A 24675-nucleotide genomic window follows, 5' to 3' on the forward strand; every position below is an offset into this window, starting at 1 on the left:
GTTGCCACTCCTAGGCCTCAAAGCGTTTGAGTGGCTTGTTGTAATGGCCAATGTTTTGGCCATTCCTGACGAGATATGATGCTAAGGTCAGCACCTGTGTCCAGTAGTCCATTAAATTCATGTCCTTGAATATTTAGTTTTAGCATGGGGCGAGAATCTAAATTTAAAGACAGCATAGCCCAATCTACACCTGTAGAGCCTAATCCCCTGGAACCTCTTTCTACAGAATGACTGGAAAATTTATCATGCAGGCTTGGTATTATTAGTAACTGTGCTATTCTATCTCCTGGTGAAATTATTGATATACCCTTTGGAGAACTGGCTATAATTTTTATTTCACCTTCATAATCGTGATCAATTACCCCAGGACTTATAAATCCTTTTAGAGTAGAAGAGCTGCATCCCAATAATAAGCCTACTGTTCCTTTGGGAAGAGGTCCTTTTACCCCTGTGGGAATGACTTGAACTCCCATCTCTGGAGTTATTACTGCTGTGGCGGAGGCGCAGATGTCCAACCCTGCGCTCCCTCTGGTTTGTCTGATGAGGGATCTGATGGATAATGTGTCCTGGGCACTACCCTGATGGGGTTGCTGGGTTTCTCCATGGCCCTGTATATTTGTGGTCGTAGGCCCCAGAGCATTGGGCCTCCCTGTCCGTTTTTTGGCAGTGGAGCCCGATGCCTTTCTCCACGATATCATGGATAAACACCTGGTCCTTGTTCGTTTTTTGATAATGGAGTACCCTCTATGGTGGTTTCAGAATGGCATTCATTAGCCCAATGTCTCCCTCTACAGCATCATGGGCAAATACCCGGTATTCTACTCCTTTGATACCTAGTTTTGTTAAACCCTCCTCCTATGGGGCAACTCCTTATAAAATGTCCTGTTTGTTCAAATTGTAGAAGTTTTTGGCCTGGCATCTAAAGCCTGTTGTACTGCAACTGCCAAGACTTGCCCTTGTTCATTAATGTCTTTACATAATTTAATATATGTGTTTAAATCTCCATGTTTCCATGGTCTAATGGCCTCCTTGCACCATCTGTTTGCTTGCTCAAAGGCTAGCTGTTTAATTAATGGCATTGCTTTTTCTGTATCCCCAAAAACTCTGGTAGCTGTTTGAATAAGCCTATCTACAAATTCAGCGTAAGGTTCATTAGCTCCTTGTATTACCTTAGATAATTGACCTTGTAAACCTCCATGTCCTTGTAAAGTCTTCCATGCCCTAACTGCATCTGCAGCAATTTGTGCATATACGCCAGGATCATATGCAATTTGTTGCAGCTGACTCTCATAAGGTCCTTTCCTAACAACATATCCAGATTTCTCTGAGGATAACCAGCTGCTGCATATCGCCTAGCCGTCTCTGTGCAAAATTCCCCATTGATAACCTTCCATAACAGGTATTGACCTCCATTTAGCACAGCTTTACACACGCTAGCCCAATTTGCTGGCATCATGTTCAAGTTGGTAATGGATTTGACCAAGCTTACAATGAAGGGTGCTTGGGGACCATAGGTTGTTACAGCCTCCTTTAACTGCTTCACTGTTTTGAAATATAAAGCGTGGTGAATTCGCTGTCGTCCTGCCTGCTCAAATGCAGGGCATACTACTCTTTGAGGTCCAGTCTCAGGATCCCATCTATCAGCTATGGGGGTTGAGGATCCCATAGGTGGTGCTATTGGTTGGACACTTACACCCTCTGGTGATAGAACGGTGTTAGTAGCAGCCTCCGGTTGTATCTTTTCCCCTGATAGTTCTTCCTCCTTTAAATTTTCTTCCTCTGGCTGACTAGCTTGAGAGACCCTTTCTTTTACTTGATCTTCTACTATAGTCTGAACTGAAGGCTTTGGACTAGGCAAACAAAATCGTACCAACGTCCATAACGGTAATGTGCCAACTGGCAGAGTTCCTGGGTTTTTCTCTTTTTTTCCCTTAAATCTTCACCGTGATGGTCCCATTGTGATATATTCAACAACTCCTCCTTAAAAAGCCATGGGCTACATTTTTGTATTGTATCAATGTATTCCCCGACTGTTTTGGTTTTACTGGGATGCCTCCTTTCTCTAACAATTTACTTAACATTCTTTTGGTTTGTTTTTTGCTAATTTCTGATCCCATATTTCTGCTACAAGGATAACACAACTCAACAAGATAACTCAAAACAAAACCGAAGCAAAACGAAACAAAAACTGAACAAAAAATCGTTGTATCAATTTTCCTATTTTCTTGACATGTATTTTCATGGTCTATCTCTATCTCTTCCTCAGGGCCAAACAACTTCAAACCTTGAGCCAACCATTTTTCTCAGTTTGCCTGAGAAAGTTCTAGGGATAGGCATCTTGAAACAAAAACAAAACAAATCAAAACAAGAACACATTGTTTTCTGAAATGGTCACCCATTCTCTCGCCTTCCCTCAGGGGCGAGCAATTTCACTTACCTCCGAGCTTCAGGCGTTCCCCATACGGGCCACCAAATGCCGCAGTCTGGCTGGGCACAAATCACGAGCCACTCAAGAGGAACAAACTTTATTTCCAAACTCCCCCGAATGCCACCCACGCGGCTCCTTTAGGAACACACCACACACCAACCGGAACTCACTCTCCCGGAACTTCCCCAACCAATGCAAACTCTCCAGGCAATCCTTGCGAGAACTCCAAAGTAGCGGGCGCCCAAGGTGGACAGTAAAGGTCTAATATACAATTGAATCAATCCAGCATCATCTTAATGGCTCGCCTCACAACCATTACTTCTGGTAAAATGCCAGGGGCCATTCTGACTCGACTGTGGCTCTCAGCAGTCTACTCTGTTAAGAGACTTTCAAGTGAAATTTTTATTGTGACTTACATTTCCAAGATTTCTGTTTGTTTCTTTTTTCAACATCTTTAGCTCTGTGTTGAATTTCTCATTCATACCCTGTACTGATTTCCTTAATTAAGTCAATTGTGTTCTCTAGGATTCATTGATCATTTTAATAATCATTGTTTTGAATTCTTTATCTGATATTCCATCCAATTCAGTATCTTTAGAGTCAGTTTGTAGTGAACTTTGAACTTCAGGAGGCATTGTGTTACCTGGTCATTTCATGTTGCTTTTTCCTGTGTTCCGTGTTGGGCTCACACATCTGTTGGGAGGCATCTTGGTTCCGCCCTTATGCATGGGCCTCTTTAGGGCAAGTCCTCTTGGTGAAATGCGCAGGGACATGAGGCTGTTGTGAATTTCCTGACGTGTTTCCAAGTGGCTTTTAGAGTGGAGTTTCCCCTGCTAGATTTTTTTTATATAATTAGTGTATTTTATACTGTGTATATTGTCAGAACTTGGAGATTCCGCCTTCCCCGAGGGTCTCCAGAGAGTGGGGTCCTTCTCGTGTTGCATCTGGAGGGCGTGTGGCAGTTCACCTGCGGGGTTTGCTCTTCTTCCCTTAAACAACTCTGTGGACTCTGAAGGGACGGTGTGGTCTAGGTGGAGGCCCCTTGCAGGTCTGAACCTGTAGCTTTTGTGTCAGTTCTGTTTTTGCTGCAGGAGTGAATGTCCATGGGAGCGCCTCCCGGTCATTCCCATTCGGAACCTGTTGTTAGTTAGGTTCTGGGTTTTTGCTCTGTCCCTTCTGTTCTTTGTAGTAAAGCTGCTGACGCTGGAGTGTGGTCACTTGTGTTTGGAGGGAGGCCCCCGTCTCCTGGCTGGGCTCTCCTCTGCAGCACTGTCTGCACCCTGGGACCTCCCAGCACTCCCAGGACAGGTGCACACCAACAACCCACAGCTGCCCTGCTTATCACCACGACAGGAGTGTGGGTCAGAGGCGAGAGGTGACCACAACCTAGAGCTGGCCTCAGAGTACACAGCAGGCCCTGCAGGGCTGTCCCTGGCGGGGGTGGCAGTGATGTGAGCCACATGGTTCCAGAAGCTGTAAAAGTACAGCTCCTTAAGAGAAAGGGAAGCGTGACAGGAAGGTCAGGATGTTCAGGTGTGCCGAGAGACGGCGACGGGAGTGGCTCGATGGAGAAGTGGAGAGAGCCAGAGGACGTGGCCTTGGAGGGAGGAGAAGGTAGAGACGGAAACAGTAAAACAAAATAAACAGACCCTAGCCTCAGAAGACAAAATAGCTCTCCTCAAAACCGACAGACAAAACCAAAATGTGTACACGTCCGCGGCCCAGTCCACCCAGGAGGCCCAGGTCCGCGGCCCAGTCCACCCTGGAAGAGCACACAAAAAAGAAAAGGGAGGAAAAGGACCCTTAATTTAAAAAAAAAAACTGATGGAATCATCTCTCCTGAGGTGGTCAAGCAGCCCCGGGTCCACGCCCACACGTCCCCCTTTCCACTTTTCTTCTGGGCTGTGCACTGGGAGGGAGAGCAAGGGGCTGGGAGTGGGTAGCCCCTTCCTCTTTTTGTGTTCACTAAGCTGCAGCTGGAGTAGCCTAAGATGGAAGCTGGCTGAAGTAGCTCTCAGCTCCCTTCTCACCAGAATAGGGTGGAATGGGGAGGGAAGTGTGTCAGGTGGAGTTTTATTTACACTGACCGGATTGGAGCATCCCAGGGTGTGTCTGCTGCAGTGGAGTTTCTGGGGCTGGGACTTAGGTCTAATCAGGCCCCGGGGGCTTGGCTGGGTGGTGACTGCTCTGGAGATGTTAGAGCAACACACCCCTAGGGCCTGGCAGCTGCCAAATTCTGTCTGGGGTCTGGATCCCAGGAGCTTCCCAAGAATTCCACTGTGGGGCCCAGGAGCCAATCCTCGACACCTTCTGCTGCCCATGAGCACAGCCTTCCCAGGCTTAATCCCTGAGTGTGGTCACACCCGCCTGTTTGGGTTCCTGGTCACATAAACTGCTAGACTGAAAGGGAAGCAAGCTGGACTCCCCTCTGACCTTCTGACTTGGACTCCCCTGGGCGCCGTCCTCTCTGTGCCTGTTCCACTAGTGTTCTGCCAGGTGTGCCCTAGGCTGTGTGAGGCGCTGGCTGGGAGCTGGCAGTGTTGTGTGACCTCCTGGCTGCCCCAGCTCTGGGCTGCCAGTGGAGAAACAGCGCTGGAAGCACCAGGCCGCTGTGCAGCCTCTGGACGGGCCAGTGCAGGCTGCTGGCCTGGTATGTAGGTCTTTCCAGGCAGATTGGCCCGGGGGCTGTCTGCCTGCCTGTCACCCGCCCTGAGTGGCACCCAGTGCCCTGCTGCAGCTGGCTCAGCTCCCACAGACTCCTCCTGCCTTTGTTCAGTGTACTCAAACTGAGTCCTTAAGACACTCTGACTGTGCAATATTGAAGTTTAGTGAGTCCCCTCTTCCCCCTCCTCCCTGACAATCGGGGCTCTTCACCTGGGGGTGCAGCCTTGCTCTCGCCGCCATCTTGATGCTGATCGGGACTCTGGTTCGTGGTGTAAGAGCATCTTGTTTCGTTTCCACATGTCTCTGAATTTTCTAGTTTTCCTTCTGATGTTGACTGGACTCTGTTGGGACTGGAAAGGATACTTGTGTAATTCACTTTCCTTGAATCTTTAAGACTTGCTTTGTGGCCTAGTATGTGGTCTACCCTGGAGAAAGATCTAGTTGCACTTGGGAGTAGGGTCCGCTGCTCTGGGGTGGATGTTCTGTGGGTCTCACTGGGTCAAGTGGTCTGTGTATTCTTCGAATCCTCTGTTCTGTTCTTCTGCCTGATAGTTCTATGCATTTTTTAAATGGAGTATGGAAATTTTCTACCATTATTATGTTGTGTCTGTTTTTCCCATCAGTTCTGTTAAAGTTTGCTTCAGATGTTTGTAAGCGCTAAGAGTTGATGTACAAATGTTTATAGTCATTTCTTCTTGGTGAACTGACCCTTTGCCATTGTTGATATCACCCTTTGTGGCTCTAAAGGTGTGAAGTTTCTGCCTGACACTCGAAGGTGTGCTCCTGTTTGCTTCCAGTCCCATGGAGCGCGTCTCCCGCCCTCACATTCAGTCTGCGTGCGTCTCCACCTCTACAGTGGATCTCCACGGACGGTTTATGGTCGGAGTCTGTTGTCGTTGTCTTTTTAATCCATTTGGCCAATCTGTGCCTTTTGATGGGAGAATTTAATGCATTAACATTTAAAATGACTCTGAACAGGAAATATTTAATGTTGCTATTCTGTGATTTTCTGTATGGATTGTAGTCTTCTTCCTCCTTCATCTCTTACCATCTCCATGTTTGTTTGATTTGCTTGCAATGATCCTCTTTTCTTTTTATGTATATTCTAGATATTTCTTTGTGGTTACCATTGTAATTACATAAAACATCTTAAAATTATAGTTTTCTTTTTAAAACTTAACTCAATAACCTATAAATACTTTATTGCTTTATAACTTTATCTCCTCACACTTTGTTCTTGACGACACAGACCATGTCTTTAAGTGTATACCCGTTATATCGACCTATGGTCATTTACGTTTTGTGATTTAGATTCATTAGCCAACATTCTCCAGGGAAGTGGCTGTTCACTGGCGCGTGTCTCAGTCGCAAGGACTCCCTCTAGCACTTCTTGTGAGACCTAGTACGCTTGTGTTCATCTACACATGTCTGGACTTCTCCTTTTTAAAGGGTGGTCTGCAGATGAACTGTTCTTGGTTGACAAGTTTTTCCTTGGGCACTTGGAATGTATCCTGCTCTCCTTTCTGGCTCGCCCAGTTTCTTCTGAGGAATTCATGGCCGTTTTACGGACGCGCCCTTACATGTGACCTGTGACCATCCACTTCTGCTTTTGAGATCCAGGTCACTCTTTGTCTTGATGAGACAATTTGATGGAAATGTGCCTTGCCACTGTTCTCCTGCACTCAGCCTGGTTTCGCTTGAGCTTGAATCTGTGTGGTCCACCTTTCTTTGAATTGGGGAAGCTTTTAGCCATTATTTCTTCAAATAAGCTCTCGGCTCCTTTCTCTCCCTCTTCTTGTTCTGGGGTTTATAAAATATGTGTATTGGTCGGCTTGGTAGTGTCTTGTGATTTTATAGACTTTCTTTACTGTTTCCGTTCTTTTTTATTTTTCCTAACTATTTTATTTATATGTGGTGCTAAAGGTCGAACCCAGGGCCTTGCACGGGCGAGGCCCTCACTCTTCTTTCTTTTTGTTTCTCTTGCTCAGTGATTTCAACTGACCTGTCTTCAAGTTCATTGCCCTTCCTTCTGCCTGGTGAAGTCTTATATTGTTACCCCCCTAATGAAGTTTTCAGTTCAGTTACTGCATTTTTCAGTCCTTAAATCTGTGGTTCCTTTGCACAGGTCTTTGTTATTACTTTAAATTATTTGTCATGTAGCATTATTTTAAGGTCAGTTTATTTATAGAGATTCATGTTTGGTCCTTTGACTGTGCCATGTTTCTCTGTATGCCTGATACTTTGTTTTCTTTGGGGGCTGGGATTGGAGCATTTAGGAAAAGACACCTTCTCCTGTTTTTGTTTTTGCCTACTTGCTCTGTGAGGAGGAAGACTCCGCCAGTCGACCCCCCGTTTTCTGTTCTCTCAACCCCCGTGTGTCTGCATGCAGACCGAGGCCCTGATGTGCACCTGCCTGTTTTTACCTTTGCTACTCAGGAGAGGCAGAAGCCAGTCCCTTGGGCAGACTTTGGCAAGCCAGGGTGTTGGATCCACGAGCTGCTCATAATTCTGTCCCATGGAGAGAGCCTCCTGGTATGGAGGCTTCCTCCCAGGTGGTCCCAGGTGGAGGGGGCATGGGCTCCTCCCGGGTGGTCCCAGGTGGGAGGGGACACAGGCTCCCCCCGTGTGGTCCCAGGTGGAGGGGGCACGGGCTCCCCCCTGGGTGGTCCCAGGTGGAGGGGGCACGGGCTCCCCCCTGGGTGGTCCCAGGTGGAGGGGGCACGGGCTCCTCCCGGGTGGTCCCAGGTGGAGGGGGCACAGGCTCCTCCCGGGTGGTCCCAGGTGGGAGGGGACACAGGCTCCCCCCGGGTGGTCCCAGGTGGAGGGGGCACGGGCTCCCCCCTGGGTGGTCCCAGGTGGAGGGGGCACGGGCTCCCCCCTGGGTGGTCCCAGGTGGAGGGGGCACGGGCTCCTCCCGGGTGGTCCCAGGTGGAGGGGGCACAGGCTCCTCCCTGCGGTCTCAGTGTGACCACCCCCTTGCTGCATCCGAGCACGCCCTGTGGCTGCTGAGACCGAGAGGAAGGTGGAGTGCAGCTGTGCTGGCTGAGGGTGGCCCGTGTCACCCTTGTTTCCTGTCTCGTGGGGGACACATCTTCTTTCCTTAGGGCTTGCACATGGCTGGAGATGCCAACTGCCCAGATCTGGCCTGACTCCCAGGCACAGGGAGGGCGAGGGCAGACCCCCGGGGGTTTGCCCGGGGCAGGATCGGGCTCTGTGGTGAAGGAGCATGGAGCTGGCCACAGCCAGCAGTCTCCCTGGACACCATGTTCGTGGAGGAGCATGAGCCGTGCAGACAGGCCTGACGCTTCATGGACAGCAAACAGTGGCCTGTTGTCAGACATGCAGAGCCCTCTCCTGACCGTGAGAGGCCCATGAAGAGTGGCCAGGGGCCTCTGGTCGCCCCTGAGGCAGGTTCTTGGGTAGGGCAGGAAAATAAGCAAATGTAGCTGACCTGGAACTGCCGCCTTGGTCCCAGGCCCCTCAGAAAATCCACGCACCAGGCGGAGCCACAGCTTGGAACTGAATGGCCGGCACGTCCCTCCCCCGGCACCGCCTGGCGCGGACTCAAGGGCTTGGTGGGTCGGGGGACGTCCTCGTTTGGCAGAGGGAGGTGCACATGGGGCTGGGCCCAGGGACCCGCCCCACAGCAGGCTCTTCTGGGGTGTCTGATGCTCTGGCTGAGGAAGAGCCGAGGCCAGCCCAGGGAAGAGGGAAGCCCATCTCCAGAGGGGACACAGGTGACCAGGAAGTGGCGGGGTCTGCCTGGAGCTCAGGCCCCTGAGGTGCTGTGGAGGACAACAGGAGCAGGAGCAGGCAGCGGCTTGTTTACCCCCACAAGGGCCCCGCTGCGTCCACTGCCTGTTGACCGAGGGATGTGGCAGGTCAGCGTGGGGAGGGGGCACAGCTCTGCCCTGGAGGGCACCAGGGTGCCTGTCTGTCTGTCCAGCCGGCGGGCAGGCAGAGTGGCAGGAAGACAGCCCCAAGGCACGTGGGTTGGAGCCCCAGTGTGGGTGGGTCTGGAGTCCACTCTGGTGGCCGCAGTTCCCTGTGCTCAGTGTCGGGCTGTGGGAGTAGACAAGGACCCCCAGGTGGGGACAGATGGCTTGCTGACGCAGGGCAGAGTCAGGCAGGGAGGACGGAGGGTGGGCCCCAGCAGGGCTGCAGCTGGGCAGACTGCCCGCTCTTGGGGCCAGGTCGGGCTCTGTGTGGGTCCAGGGCACAGATTGGTGGCAGTGCTCCCAGAAACACCCTCAGAGAGTGAGCCAAAAGGCCAGCACAGATGACCTGGCCCAGCACAGCAGAGGACGGCACTGGGCTCCCGCACCTGCCTTCCCCCGTGGCGCACCAGGAGGCTCCTGGTCTGCCCTGGGCCTTTAGTGTCCAGTCATCAGGACAGGGAACTGTTTCCACCTCCCTTGGCGGTGGCAGGAGGGAGCCCAGGAGCTAAGGACTGCCACCCTCGAGTGTGCCGTCTGGGCTGGCACTGCTGCGCAGGGACGGGGGACCGCGAATGAGACGGGAGTCCTGATGGTGTCCAGCCGGCGGGGCAGGGGAGGGCCGCTCACACAGGGTAGGAGCAGTGAGAGCCGGCAGCGCCTCTCTGAGAGGCATTTGCAGGAGCCTCAAGGGGAGCAGCTGTGGCCTCGCTGCCTGGGACGTGCTCCAGCCTGAGGAGCTGCGGGAGGCTGGCCTGGAGCCTGGGGACGCAGCCTGTGGGCCGGGCACAGGTGGCCTTCCCTCGGGAACCACCTGCGTCTGCACAGGGCCCTGCAGGTGCTGGGAGGCTGAGGACAGGTCCCCGGTTCCTCCTAGAGCCCGGGCCATGGCGAGGGCAGGGGCCCAGCTGACCTGGCCCCGCAGTGGACGTAGTCAGAGCTGGACCCTGAACCTGTTCTGAAAGCAGATCCCATGGACCTGCTGCCAATGGCCTGACAGGGAGGAGGCAACAGTGACCCAAGGGTGACCCGGGTGGCCGAGCAGATGAGGTCAGAGCTGGGGCAGATCGGGTTTGAGGCCCAGCTGTTGCTCAACCCGGGCTACCCCACCGGGTCACTGCTCCCACCTCTGGACTCCCACCTTTCACTCCATCCATGGGCCAGCAGGGGACATCACCTGGGCAGGTGGGCCGTGCTGTGAGAGTGGGTCTGGAGCATGCTTGGGCCTGGACCTCACCACCCAGGTCCTCCAGTCCCACACCTGGCCAGGTGTCTTAGCACCAGCACTGCCCTATCCCTCGCTGTTTCCCCCGGCCCTCTGACCCGGGCTGGTGCGTCCCCTGAGTCCTGCACTGCCCATGGGACTCTGAAAGGCTCATCTGGTCAGCCCTCTCCTGAGACACCTGTGTCCAAGAGCTGCTGCCTCAGAGCGCCTCTGCCCCTGCCCCCACCCCACCTGCCCCTGCCCCAGCTCCCCCTGCCCCCACCCACACCTGCCCCTGCCCCCACGCCACCTCCCCCTGCCCCACCTCCCCCTGCCCCACCTCCCCCTGCCCCACCTCCCCCTGCCCCCCACCTGGCCTTACCCCCACCTGCCCCTGCCCCTGCCCATACCTGCCCCTGCCCCCCACCTGCCCCTGCCCCCACCTGTTCCTGCCCCCCACCTGCCCCTGTTCCTGCCCCCCACCTGCCCCTGCCCCCACCTGCTCCTGCCTCCACCTGCCCCTCCCTCCCAACCCCACCTCCCCCTCCCCCTGCCCCGGCCCACACCTGCCCCTGCCCCCATGCCACCTCCCCCTGCCCCAGCTCCCCCTGCCCCACTTCCCCCTGCCCCCCACCTGGCCCTACCCCCACCTGCCCCTTCCCACACCTGCCCCCACCCCACCTGCCCCTGTCCCAGCTCCCCCTGCCCCCGCCCACACCTGCCCCTGCCCCCACGCCACCTCCCCCTGCCCCAGCTCCCCCTGCCCCACCTCCCCCTGCCCCCCACCTGACCCTACCCCCACCTGCCCCTGCCCCTGCCCCCACCTCTTCCTGCCCCCCACCTGCCCCTGCCCCCACCTGTTCCTGCCCCCCACCTGCCCCTGCCCCCACCTGCTCCTGCCTCCACCTGCCCCTCCCTCCCAACCCCACCTCCCCCTCCCTCTCCCCCTCCCCCACCTGCCCCTGCCCCCACGCCACCTCCCCCTGCCCCACCTCCCCCTGCCCCACCTCCCCCTGCCCCCTACCTGGCCTTACCCCCACCTGCCCCTGCCCCCACTTGCCCCTGCCCCTGCCCCCACCTGCCCCTGCCCCCACCTGGCCCTGCCCCCCACCTACCCCTGCCCCTCCCCCCCACCCCCACCTGCCCCTGCCCCCACCTGCTCCTGCCTCCACCTGCCCCTCCCCCCCCACCCCCACCTGCCCCTGCCCCCACCTGCTCCTGCCTCCACCTGCCCCTCCCCCCCCACCCCCACCTGCCCCTGCCCCCACCTGCTCGTACCCCCACCTGCCCCTGCCCCTGCCCCCACCTGCCTACAACCCATCCCGGAGCCCGGGACCTGCCCGTGCTCAGTCCTGAAGCCCCAGGGAGCCTCCGTGGCCAGCCCTCTCCTCTGCCCCAGAGTGGGCTCCCCCGGCCCCGTTCCACCTGGGGCTGGGATCTTCACTCCTGTGCGTTTGGTTGCTTGTCTGCCCACTTAGGTCCCTCTGTGGCCTCAGGTGGCCTGCCCACTGGTGCCTGGGCAGTCTGGGGCTGAGGGGTGTGCGGTGGCTCTGGGTTGCCACAGCCGTGGGCAGGAGGGTCAGTGCCCCCACCACCTCCCGGCCGTGCGCAGTGCTGTGTTCTCGCCCACGGGCAGGAGGGGGCGGCTCCCGGGCCTGCAGTGACGTCGGAGCTGTCCTTTCTGGGGGGGTGGAGTGCGGGCTGCCCCCCGCAGGCCTGAGGTTCCTGGGGCACCTTGCGCCAGGGCCTTGGAGCACCCCAGGCTGTCCTGGCTCAGGCGGCAGGACGCTCCGTTCTGCGTGGCTGTCCAGCAGACCCTGCCTGTGAGGCTCCCCGCAGGCAGCTGGACCTCGCCCTGCGGGGCGGTCACGGCAGGTGCCACTGAGCGCTGTCCTTCTCCCCGCAGCTGGAACGTGGTGGGCACCCAGGGCTCCCTGCTCAGCATCTTCGTGGAGCCCGTCTACTTCTCCAGCATCATCCTGGGCAGCCTGTACCACGGCGACCACCTCTCCAGGGCCATGTACCAGCGCATCTCCAACATCGAGGACCTGCCGCCCCTCTACACCCTCAACAAGCCCCTGCTCAGCGGCAAGTACCCCGCGCGCTCACTGCCCCCGATGCCTCGGGTCCTCAGGCCTCGGCTGCCCGCCTGGCAGGAGAGGTGCCCGGCCTCTGCTCACCCTGTCCCTCTGCAAGGCGCGGGCTCTGGCTAGCCGCAGACCCTGCGTTCCCAGAGGGGCCAGCAGGGGCCTCTGCTCTCTCGCCACAGGCTTGTTCTGCCCCTGTGGCCGCTGGGTCAGTGTCGGCTGCCCCAGACTGAGCAGCTGGGGCAGCCATGGGTGTCCACCCTTGGGTGCCAGGCCCCTGCCACGTGGCGAGCATGGCAGGCGGGCATGACTGGCAGGCCTTCTCCGCAGCGGCTTCTCCTGTTCTCACGCCCTTTTTGCTGGTTTCTTCTCTTTTTTTAGAATGTCAGAGGCTGACAGTAAAGAGAACAGGAGCTTTTGAATTCAAGGGTCTTAACTTCTAAGCCCACCCTTATTTAAAAGGACACAATTAAGGTATTTTTACCCTTTTAAAAGTAACCCCTTACTTACTTTTTGATGCTCAGAACTAAAACCCTAACCCTAAACTAAAACAGCCTTCTGTGGTGTGCGTGTCTCTGCCGTGTTTGAGAGCTTGGCCGCTAGCACGCCTCCGTGGAGAGAGCAGGTGCGGCTCTTTCAGGGTGCCGGATACGGGAGTACGAAGGTGTCTGGGCTCAGAGTCGAGAGCTCCCTAACCATAACCTTCTTCTTCAAGAAGACAGAACTGAGTGCTGGGACTGGCGGTGGCACCTTGAGCCTGGAGCGCCCCTGCAGCTTGGAGTGTCGTGCTGTATGTTGGTGTGTGAATTCCTCACGATGCTAAAGATGGTGTCCACTTTTTGCTCTCTATGTGATGTTGCTATAACAAAATACTGGAGCCTGGAGACTTTATAAACAAAAGAGGTCGATAGCTCACAGTTTGGAGGCTAAAACGTAAGACTGGGCAGCCCCATGTTCAGCCTGAGGCAAGGGAACCTTATAAGACAAGAAGGAACCAAAGTGCGGGAGCCAAGTCTGTGCAGAAGAGATCTCATTGTGAGGGAGAAAGCAGAACTTGGGGTCACTCTACTAACAACTGGCTCTTGAGAAACTGACCAGGGTACAGCAAGAACTCATCAACCCCTTCTGAGGGCAGTGCCCCCATGACCCAGCCACCCCCACAGCCACCTCCCCTGGTCCCCCGTGAAGGCACCTGTGACCCAGCCACCCCCACAGCCACCTCCCCTGGTCCCCCGTGAAGGCACCTGTGACCCAGCCACCCCCACAGCCACCTCCCCTGGTCCCCCGTGAAGGCACCTGTGACCCAGCCACCCCCACAGCCACCTCCCCTGGTCCCCCGTGAAGGCACCTGTGACCCAGCCACCCCCACAGCCACCTCCCCTGGTCCCCCGTGAAGGCACCTGTGACCCAGCCACCCCCACAGCCACCTCCCCTGGTCCCCCGTGAAGGCACCTGTGACCCAGCCACCCCCACAGCCACCTCCCCTGGTCCCCCGTGAAGGCGCCTGTGACCCAGCCACCCCCACAGCCACCTCCCCTGGTCCCCCGTGAAGGCGCCTGTGACCCAGCCACCCCCACAGCCACCTCCCCTGGTCCCCCGTGAAGGCACCTGTGACCCAGCCACCTCCTGTGGGGGGGGGTCCACTGGCCTGGCCTCCCCGCCTGGCCTCCCCGCCTGGCCTCCACGTCTGTAGAGGGAGTGGCCATGCTGAGGGTCCCGCAGTCTCAGGGCCTTGGCCACCCCACGGGGAGCTGAGCTGGGCTGCACAATGGCAGAGGTCAGGCCTTGCCCACAGTCGAGCACTCGGCAAAGACACGGAGGAACCAGGCCGCCAGCTGCATGCTCTCGGCACGTGAGTGGACAGAGCCCTCAGCAGACCTCTGAGGAACACCGCAGGGGACAACCTGTGAGGAACAGACCCAGAGCAGAGACCGCGCCAGGCGCCCCGGCCAGTGCCACGTCTGTAAGTGCAGGCCTGACCCAAACCCGAGGTTCTGGGGGAGGTCCACGCCCGGAGTCCTCGCACCCCATCAGAAGGCCAGAACCAGAGGAAGTGGCCCGACGTGTACATCAACGACACGCGTCCGACTTCGTGAGCCGTGTCGGTGCCTGGTGAGCGGGACGGGATCTGAGGAGTGTCCTGCGGCCTTCCTGCGGCCAGGTGGTGTCTAGCGTGGGGCAGAGGGTGAGTCTGAGATGCTCAAGGACTCAGAAGACACCCAGCATCCGCGCAGACGCTCTGGCAGTACGGAGAGACTTCCACAGGAGGAGACAGACGCAGATCCAGGGGTGGGGAGGGCGGCCGGCCACACCCAAGAGGAGCAGTCCTGGAGGAGCTCTGAAGAGGGTGCTCGCGGAGTGAAATGTCTCCATCCAGCAAACCGCCCAGGAAGCTGGCAGGACGAGAGTGCAGGCGAACAGCAAAAGAAAACCCAGGAGAGTGCAAACTCCAGGAAACCCACAAAGCTGCTCAGGAAGGAGCGGTCCAGACACGAAGCAGCAGAACCAAGGTGTGGCCCAGCAGGGGCGACAGCGGTCGGAGACCACATCCCAGGCTCCTCAGGAGCTGTCGGAGAGCTGTCACCCAGACTCCTCCAGGGTCCCAGGCACTTCCTCTGCCACAGAAGGAAACTCAGAGTTGGCTCTGCGTCCTTAAGATGCAAAGGCCAAAGCTTTGCCCCTGGAAAGGACAGGAAGCAGCACGTCCCTCGGTTTACTTGGAACACACACAGGAAATGGTGGCAGGGCCCAGCCACCGCGAGGAGGTCACCCCCGTGGGGTGACCTGAGAGGAAACAACCAAGCTCTCGGTCCCAGGAATCGGGAAAAGAGTGAACAGTTAACAGAAGATACGGGAAGACGATGGGAATGGGAAAGCAGGAGGGGAGGGTGAGGTATAGGAAACAGGGAGGATCCAGATCCACCCGTCTCCCAGAGGCACTGACGGCGAAGGGCCAGAGAGGCTCCGGCTGCCGGCCGGTCGGCGTGACTCAGGGTCGGGAGAGCGAGGGAACGGCGCTCGCCTCCGGTCGGGGCAGGGTTTCTTTTGCTTTTCCAGGTTTTTCACCTGCAGGGACACGCGCCTTTGTGTTGTCTGCCTCTGTGTCGTGTGAGGATGGGCCCAGGCCCAGCAGCGCCGTGTGTCCAGCCCTGGGGCTCACAGACTTCAGACTCTGAGGACAGTCGGTGGACGGGCGGGTTTCAGGGAAGACCTTGGGCAGGTGTCGGCAGGTGACCTGTCCTCAGCTGTCTGGGGACACGCCAGCCCCTCCAGGGAACTCCCCAAGCTGTGGAAAGGGCCTGGCCTGACCGTGATCCCAAAGCTGGACAGCGCAGGGCATGGGCTCCCCGCACGTCCAGGTCAGGGACCAGCCCTCAGGGCCTGGGCAGCCGAGCACCTTTTCACTGCTGACCGCTCTTTGCGCCTCCTCGGTGACGGTTTGGACCTCCCGCACTGTCATCGGGACCTCTTGCCCGCTTTCTGGATACGCGTCCTCGATCCCATAAATGGTTTGAAAGCGCTTCCCGGCCAGGTGTGTCTGCAGCTCTCGTCACAGTGCTCACCCAGGCCCGGGTGAGACTCGAGCCACGTCCACAGTCGCCAGAGATCTCCCTGAGGGTCACGGCCCGGGGTGAGACTCCAGCCACGTCCACAGTCGCCAGAGTTCTCCCTGAGGGTCACGGCCCCGGGTGAGACTCGAGCCACGTCCACAGTCGCCAGAGATCTCCCTGAGGGTCACGGCCCGGGGTGAGACTCCAGCCACGTCCACAGTCGCCAGAGTTCTCCCTGAGGGTCACGGCCCGGGTGAGACTCCAGCCACGTCCACAGTCGCCAGAGATCTCCCTGAGGGTCACGGCCCGGGTGAGACTCGAGCCACGTCCACAGTCGCCAGAGATCTCCCTGAGGGTCACGGCCCCGGGTGAGACTCGAGCCACGTCCACAGTCGCCAGAGATCTCCCTGAGGGTCACGGCCCGGGGTGTGACTCCAGCCACGTCCACAGTCGCCAGAGATCTCCCTGAGGGTCACGGCCCGGGTGAGACTCGAGCCACGTCCACAGTTGCCAGAGATCTCCCTGAGGGTCACGTCCACCTGCGGGGGTGCCATAGACTGCGGGTCCGAGTTGCCGCTTCTAGCAGGACTGCATTCCAGCAGAGCGGGAGGGTGAAAGTCCTGCCTCTCTCACTTTCCCTGCAGTCCAGAGGGCTCTGTGCCTGTGGCCCTCCTCACGGTCCTCCCCACCAGGCTTGTCTGTCTCCTTGGACCCTCAGCTGAGGTGTGTGGCCCCTCGGGATGGCACTGTGTGCACCTGTGAGTCCAGCTTCTCTGGGCTCCCCGGATCCGTGGCCTTCGGCTCCCAGGGTCTGCACGAGGCGGCTGATCTGGTGGACTGCCGACTGTGGGTCTGTGACGAGGACTGCGTGCTGACCGCAGTCTCCCCGTTGACCCAGGCCACCGTCACGCACCTGGCTTGCAGGGCAGGCTGCACTCCTCGGTCAGATCTGAATCCAGGTGCCTCCCGTCCTGGGCTGTGCTGAGGCACACAGCCGCTCAGATTTCCATCTACCCGTTGCCCATCCACCGCTGACCAGCTGCCATGAAGTGGTGTGCACAGGTGGCCCTGGGCCTGCCCTCCTCCTTTCCTGCTGTCCTGGATAGACCCGAAGCCTGCGTGGGGACATGCACTTGGACAGCGCAGTCTCGCGAGTGCCTTGGTGGGAGCCAGCCTGGACCGCTGCGTGCTGTCAGCTTGGGCTCCTGCAGGGGTCGCACTCAGGCTCGGGATCCTCCTCTGTTCCTGGTTTGCCAGGGCGAGAGGCCGGAACGGGAGCTGTGTGCGTCTCCCGGCTCTGAGACTGTCGTGTGGTCACTTCTCAGTTTTTTTGCCCCGTGCTCCTGGGCAGCTGTCAGCAGCACCCTGCTCTGTGCCCGCTGGATCCTACCCGCTGGACTCTGGGGTGTCTCTGCCCCGAGGTGCTCTGTCCCTGGGGATGCTGGACTGTGGGTGAAGTGGGTGAGACGCGTCCCCAGCTTTTCTGGAAGTGTGGGGTGGCTGAGGGGAGCATTCTCCAGTGAAGCCGTGGGGCCTGGGGTCTGCTTGTGAGAAAATTTAGCTGTGAATTCAGTTTCTAAAACACAGGACTGTTTTTTGCTCACCCTTTTCTTCAGTCTGGTGACCCACAACTTCCTGAAAGTGGCCGTTCCATCTGGCTGTCACCTTCTTGGAGGGCAGTGCCTTGCTGTCACTTAGAAGATGTGTGTGGCCCTCAGTGTGGTCAGTGTCTCCTGTTCCCAGGTCACTGTTGTGACCCCTCTCCCTGGCTGCCTGGCTGAAGGGTCACCAAGTCCTCTGTCACCTGAAGAACCAGCCCTGGTTTCGCTGCCTTCCGCCGGCCCTCGGGCGACGGCTCCTGCTGTGTCCAGCTGCTGTCCTGTGCTCAGGGCACAGAAGACAAGGCGTCCAGGATGCCTGGGGGTGGTACTGGTCAGGGCTCTCTAGAGGGACAGAAGCAACAGGAAGGATGATTACAGAGGGGGACTTATTAGGCTGGCTCACGTGACCAGAAGCTGGACAGTCCAGCGTGGCCATCTGCAGGCTGGAGAGTGGGGAGAACCAGTAGCTGTGCAGTCCGGGAGGCTGAAGCTCCAGAACAGGGGCCACCGTGCTGCTGTCTAAGACCCAAGCCTCCTGGAGAATCCCCGCAGAGGCCTCTTTGGAAGAGAAGAAGGGAGAGTCCGGTTCCTAGAGGACCGGTCCAGAAGGGGCTGCCTGATCTTGCACATTTCACTCCATCCAGGCCGCCCTCCTGTTGGGCGGTGCTGCCCACAAGAGGGAGGGCCTCCACTTCAGTTGGCTGTCCCGCGTGCCAATCACTCCTGGACACGCCCCACGGACACCCCCAGAACCTCTCGATCCTCCTCTCAATCCAATTGGGTTGGCCACTCAGGTGGACCCTACTCTGCCCTTGTGCCCTCTCCTGGGCTCTGAGTGCTGGGCAGGCTCCCCCTGCCACCCGTGGGCATGCTGCCTCCTCTCTGAGGTCATGGACCGTAGGCCACTGTGGTCCCTGAGGTTGCTGAGACCCCATAGACCTCCGGGAGCCGAGTCCCATGCGAGCACACCAGAGTCTTCACTGCAAGCTCGAGCCTGGACTCTCAACCTCCCCGATGCAGCGGCCCCAGGGAGTGAGTGCCGGCCCTTAGTAGTGAGGATTTATAGGTTTTGGGGGGATACTTTATGTGTCATCACACAGCAAACCATTGCACACTGCGGGAAAGTCAAACCCAGCTCTTCCTGGATCAGCACCGTCACTGGCGGGAACAAGAGGGTGGCTGGTGGGTTGGTTCACAGGGTGGACACCTTTGAACTGACTGGTCTAGGCAGGGGGTGCAAGAGTGGGTGCTAAACTGCAGGGAGGCCTGGTCACGTGGCCAGTCTCAAACCCCTGGGCCCTGGCACTTCAGGTGTCTCCCCTGTCACCTGGGGGTGGCTGCTGTGCCTGGGGCCTTCTTTTGGTCTTTCCAGGAACTTGCCTTTGCTGAGTCAAGGTCCTCTGGTGGGGACAAATGGCTCGGCAGGTAGCTGTGTGCCTAGGAACGGGTTTTCCAAGGACAAGGCCACCCCACCCCTGGGACAGGCCCTGCTCTGAGGTACAGGCTGGTCTTCAAAACGGAGTCCCCCGAGTCCCGCGGTTTGGCTCTCCGCTGTCTCCCGTCTCTGCAGGAGGCTGATGAGTGCGCTCCGTTCGGTCCTCTGACGCTCTTTGTCCTGTGGGTTTGCAGGTCTGTGGCGGTGCCTCGCTCCTCTGAGGCCGCAGGGCCTCCTGCACGGTGGCCCACACAGGCCCCTTCTCCGGCCTGCTGTGTGGTCCTGCACCGTCTTCTGAGTGTTAAAATCCCGCTCCAGGGCTGGGCCAGGCTCCGGGGTCCAGCACTGCCCAGCACCGTCCTCCTCAGCCCCACTGAGAGATACATGAGTAAAGGCACCGCGTCCAGCTGCTCCTGAGAAGTGGATGTCTGATTAAACCCCACAGCTGTTTTTGTTTGGGTGGTCAGTTTTTAAGGGCACTCAGTGGCATGGGGACGCTCTCCTAGGCCTGTCCTGTAGCTGCCGTTTCCAGAGCCCACCTCCTCCACCTGGAGCTGGCCTCCCTGTGCTGGGTTCTTCTGAGGGTGGGTGACCCCCGCTGGGTCTGGAGGGTCTCACTCTGACATGTACTTGGCTGCGACTTTGGATGCCACCCTCACAAGATGCTGCTCCTGTCGTCCTGTTTGTGTTGTTTTCTGGAAGGAGTCTGCTCTCACCTGCTGGCGGTACACTGTGACCCAGCTCCTCGGGAGGCTGAGGCAGGAGGATTGCAGGTCCAGCCTGGGCAACTCAGCAGGACGCTGTCTCAAAATACAGACTACGGGGCTGGGGAGGCAGCTCTCCGGGAGCCCCTGGGTCCAGTGCCCGGTCCTGCAGAGAGGGAGGACGGAGGGGAGCAGGCGGGGTCCTGGCCACGTCCACTCTGTGCTGTGCCGAGTGGTCTTCTGCGATGCTCTTTCTCATCTGTTTCATCTTGTGCTGCTGGGGATGCAGCCCAGGGCTGTCCTGCACCGGCCACGTCCCCAGCCCCGTTTTCTTATTTTGAGGCAGGGCTGGAAGTGGGAAGCCACTCGCTCAGAGCCGTGGCTCCTCTTCCACTGGGTGTCGTGCCTGGGGACCGGTGCGGCCTGGCGCCTGGCCTCTGGGCAGCAGGGGCACACGGGGTGGGCTCACCAAGGAGGACTCAGCCAGCTCTCTTGGCAGCACCTGAGTTAACCACGATGGCTCCTACCCCCCCCCCCGCAGGCTGCAAGGTTCCAGCCCTGTTGGCCCCCGTGGGCTGAGGCTCCATGGCAGGCAGCTGTGGCCATGCCCTGTCACCGACCAGTGTGCCCCCAGGGTCTGCTGCAGGTTCTTGGCCCGCTGCTGGCCTGGGCCCAGAGCGCGGTGGCAGTGGAGGTGTGGGTGCCTCTGCAGATGGCACTCTGCTGGCGCTGCCCTCTGACTGTGAGCAGCCAGCTGCCCTGGACGTCCCCTCCTGTCCCCGGACGTGCTCACAGGCTCATGTCGCTCTCTGTGACTGCTCCGTTCCAGGCATTAGCAACGCAGAGGCGCGGCAGCCGGGCAAGGCGCCCAACTTCAGCGTCAACTGGACGGTCGGTGACAGCGCCCTGGAGGTCATCAACGCCACCACGGGGAAGGACGAGCTGGGCCGCCCCTCGCGCCTGTGTAAGCACGCGTTGTACTCTCGCTGGATGCGTGTGCACGGCAAGGTACTGAGGTGCCCTCCCCTGCGTGCACTGCGCGCTCGCCCTGGCCTGTCTGGGTCCCTGTCCCCGTGGTCGTCCCCACGCCCTTCCCGGGGGGACCGTCTGGAGCCCCCTCTGTTCCTTCCCGTCGCGTTGAGCTTGGAAGTGGGTCCCCAGCTCCCAGGCCAAAGCTGCTTCAGAGGCAGACCCCTCCTTCACTGCCCCGGCTGCCGTGGGAGGGCGTCGCTGGCTGGTCCCCACTGTGACAAGACCCCTGAGACAAGTCAGCTTGAAGAGAAAGTTCACCTCGCCCCCCGGTCTCAGGGTCGGCTTCGCCCGTGACAAGGCCCATCATGGAGGGGGGCACAGGGCGGACCCGAGGTGCTCACCTCAGGGCAGCTGGGAGCAGGGACAGAGCAGAAGTGCCAGGTGCCACCGTCCCCTCACACACCAAGTGCACACCCAGGGACCTCCCTCCCGGAGGCCCCGCCTGTCCCCCTGTGGCGGGGCTGTGGGAGACATCCCACACCCAAACCGTCGTGTCCTGCCTCAGGCTCCACCGCAGGGTCCCCGGGTCTCGACTGTCCCAGCCACAGAGCCCGGGACTGAAGCTCCTTAGTGGTCGGGCAGAAAGCCACCTGTCCTCGTGCAGTGGTGGCCAGGCGCAGGCAGACATGTCCGTCCGGGGGTGGGGGGGGAGGGCGGGCGGCACAGGGAGGCATCGGGCCAGGCAGGACTGACGCTGGCCAGGCCCACCCCGCGTCCTGTAGACGGGCCTGTGGTGACAGGCAAGCTCCTGGGGCCCGGGAGGCCTGCCCCAGCCTGGCCACGGGTGGCCTCTCCCGGGTGGCTCTGCTCTCTGCCTGCAGCTGTGCTTGGCAGACGCTGCCCATCCCTGGCCTCTCTGATGTCCAGGCCTCCCCTGCAGCCTCAGCTCAGCCTGACACGCCACACGCCCCCGGCCGCCCGGCTGGCCTCCCACCTCTCGTGCCGCCCCTCCATGCCCGCAGAACCAGCGTCACCAGGGGACCCCAGGGTCTGGCAGGCGAGAGCACTCGCTGGCTGCAGTGACCCGATGCACTGTCCCTGAACTCAGGGACATTAATCACATAAAAACGGCTGAGTGGCCTTGTGTGAGCGGCACCTGGGGCTGTCCCCCGATCCTGGGGTCCCTGGGGTCCCTGGCACTGGTGAGGTACTTGGCTTCTTTTTTATGGCTGTAGTCTCTCTGGCAAAGGTACCGTCCCTGCCACCTTGAGACCTGCTCCTTTTGTGGCAAAGCTGCAAGTTTTAAGAATCTCTCTGCTCTGCTTTCGCTCCCAGTTCCCACTATGAATCTGACCACAAGTGTCCAGCAGCCCGTCCCACGGCCTGGTGGCTGTGCTGCCTCGGATCCCTCGCCACATACGCGGGTCCTCACTCAGAGCCTCGGGGCATGACTCGTAGCACGGTGGCCCTGGGTCCAGGCCCGCAGGGCCCCTCACCAGCAGCCCAGCCTGGCCTCCAGTCCCCCAGGTCCCTCCTGCTGGCCGTCCCAGGGCAGCACACCTAGGGCAGAGCGTGGCAGGGAGCTGTTCACCTCATGGCGACCAGGACGGGAGGGGCCGCCGGGGGGCAGCGAGCAGCAGGCCCCGCCACCCCCTCTAGGCAGCCCCGGGACCCAGCTTCCTCCCTTGAACCCACCGCCCACAGCACCAGAGGCTGGGGACCAAGGCCTCACCACGTGGCCTTTGGGCCATCTCAGATCCAAGCCGTCCCGCGAGGAACTCATGTTGGTGCTCAGTGCTGACCACGGGGATGGAAGGCCAGCTGCCGCCCCCGTCCTCTCGGCTGCGCTGCCTGGATTCTGCTGAGCCACAGGGCCCTGTTCCCAGGATCGGCCCTGACGTGTGGCCAGTGACCCTTAGATTTTATTTCCATCAAGCCCGGAACACTGAGATGGGGGCTCAGATAGAAATTGCCCCTTGGCACCCAGGACAGGCCTGTGCGCTGCAGCTCAGCCACCAGGGACCCCTGGCCCTGCAGGGCAGTGAGGTGTCCCTGTGGTCACCCACACCCATCCCGGGAAGCAGCTGGTCTGCCAGAAGCCTGGCCCCAGAACCCGGGGTGTGTAGTGGCTCCCTGGTGGGGACGCTGCGGAGCCCTGGCCTGTTGGCTGCAGGAGCTGTCCCCCTGGCTCCAGGGCTGTCCCCCCGGCCAGGGTGGTCCTGGTGCCTGGTGGTCAGAGCTCTGGGCGGGGTGGTGTGTCGGTCCCACAGGGCGCCCCTCACGCTCCCTTCTCCTCCGCAGGTGCCCCCCCACTTGCTGCGGACCAAGATCATCAAGCCCACCACCTACCACGAGTCCAAGCTGGCGGCTAAGGAGTACCAGGCCGCCAAGGCCCGCCTCTTCACCGCCTTCATCAAGGCAGGGCTGGGCGCCTGGGTGGAGAAGCCCACGGAGCAGGACCAGTTCTCCCTCACGCCCTGACCCGTGGGCCCAGCTCAGGGTGCAGGGCTGTCGGCCCCACACCATCCCCGAACCTCACGTCTGGACTGGGGCAGGCTCACACCTCGGCGAGGGCCCAGGGACACTGTGTCCTGCACCATCTCCAAACCTCACCTCTGAACTCGGGCAGGCACACACCCCGGTGAGGCACGGGCCAGGGACCACTGGCGTCACGCACCCGACCAGGGCAGGTGTGGGGCTGTGGGGTGCCGGGCATCTCACGTCTGCACTGGGACAGGTGCACTCATGTCCCCTCCTGAGTCATCCAGTGACTGCTTCCAACTCCAGTTTACGTTAGAGATCGAGTTCTACTGAGTAGGGCTTCGTGAGTGTAGGAACGGAGACACGGCTGCGTGTGAGATCCTCGAATAAATAATTTATTCAGAGCTAGGAATGTGGTCTATAAAACGAGAAGTGAATATGTCAGGTCACGTGGATGCCACATGATTTTAATCGCAAAACGTGGGGGTGGAGGGGGAGGGTGGGGCCTGGGGTGGATCCCCGAGGGGCGCGCAGGCCTCCCTGGTGGGGCCTGGGTGCCCAGTCCTGCAGAATGTGACCCCGGCTGCTCCTCCGCTGCCTCTGAAAGCTTCCGTACTCCTGGGTGGGGTCCTGGGAGCCTTCCCCAGTTCACTCTGGATCATCAAGATGCAGCATGTCCAGCGTCCTTCGCTGGCTGGCCATGTGGGTCTTGGAGCCTTTGTGGACGGAGGGGACCTTGGGCGGCTGTGCGAGAGGCCCTCGCAGGGAGGGAGCCGCGTGCCCAGGTGGACTTGGCCGTTGGCACTTCCGTCCCCCCTCCGGCCTCATCAGAGACACGCCTCCAGCTGACTGGCACCTGGGGGCTGGTGGGCACCAGAGGCCGAGGTCGGGCAGCGCAGGAGCGAGCGCTGCCGGTCCCCGGGGTGCTGCGCGGGGAGCCTCTGGGCAGGAGCAGCCAGGGCCCAGCTGGGCCTGCACTCGGAGGCTGCACGTGCCTTGGATAGAGGGCAGGAGCCTGTCGGCTCCAGAGGGGCACCACGGGGCCTTGGGGCCACGGCAGTGGCAGGCCCAGACCCGCAATGCCACGCTCAGGCATGAGGCCTGGGTGGCACCGGGCTGTCCACCTTGCTGGTGGTGCCCTGGGAGTAGGGAGCCAGAGAGCGGGGCGTGGCTGCGGTGACCAGGCTGAGAGCCGAGTGCGCTGCCTGGGGAGACGGGCCAGTCTGCAGGGCTCACTGCCCGCGGCTCCGGTCCCCTGGGCTCGCTCCGCCTGGTGGGAGGGCACAGCCAGGGGCAGTGGGCACAGACAGGCCCACCCCAGCCCCCACTGCTGGTCTCAGACCCGCTGCCACGCTGGGCAGTGCTGGGCAGTGCTGGGTCCCCCTTGCCCCGCAGGAGCCAGGGCCTGGGGCCGCGTCCTGGGGCCGTGTCCTCGTCTGCCAGAGGCATCGTCCTCGGGGGACTGGAGGTGAACTTGTCTTTTGTGGTGGGCTTCTGGCCTCGGAGTCCAGCAGGAACATGTCCCACACGCAGTAACACACCGTGGGGCTGGCTTCACGCTGCCCTCCGGGGGCAGTCCTGCCACGGTGGCCCTGGCCGTCCAGCCCTTGATC

At 59.6% G+C, this 24675-nt stretch overlaps 1 protein-coding gene across 7 annotated transcripts in view; it reads left to right on the forward strand.

Annotated features, from left to right (window-relative positions):
- Adarb1 (adenosine deaminase RNA specific B1) overlaps positions 1–23474 on the forward strand; it is a 118830-nt gene extending 95356 nt beyond the window's left edge. For 4 of the 7 annotated variants that reach the window (XM_078044791.1, XM_013365148.4, XM_005340192.5 and 1 more), the window contains 3 exons: positions 12138–12319; positions 20439–20617; positions 22883–23474. In XM_078044791.1, coding sequence (XP_077900917.1) covers positions 12138–12319; positions 20439–20617; positions 22883–23062 — 541 coding nt within the window. In that variant the 3' untranslated portion in view covers positions 23063–23474. Of the gene's footprint in view, positions 1–12137; positions 12320–12699; positions 12793–13033; positions 16300–20438; positions 20618–22882 lie in introns of those variants that run through there. The other 3 variants (XM_013365149.4, XM_040287133.2, XM_078044790.1) reach the window with 3 other exon arrangements.
- The last annotated feature ends 1201 nt before the right edge of the window (positions 23475–24675 follow it).

Source organism: Ictidomys tridecemlineatus, chromosome 3 (assembly GCF_052094955.1).
Source record: "Ictidomys tridecemlineatus isolate mIctTri1 chromosome 3, mIctTri1.hap1, whole genome shotgun sequence".
Taxonomy (NCBI): Eukaryota; Metazoa; Chordata; class Mammalia; order Rodentia; family Sciuridae; genus Ictidomys; species Ictidomys tridecemlineatus.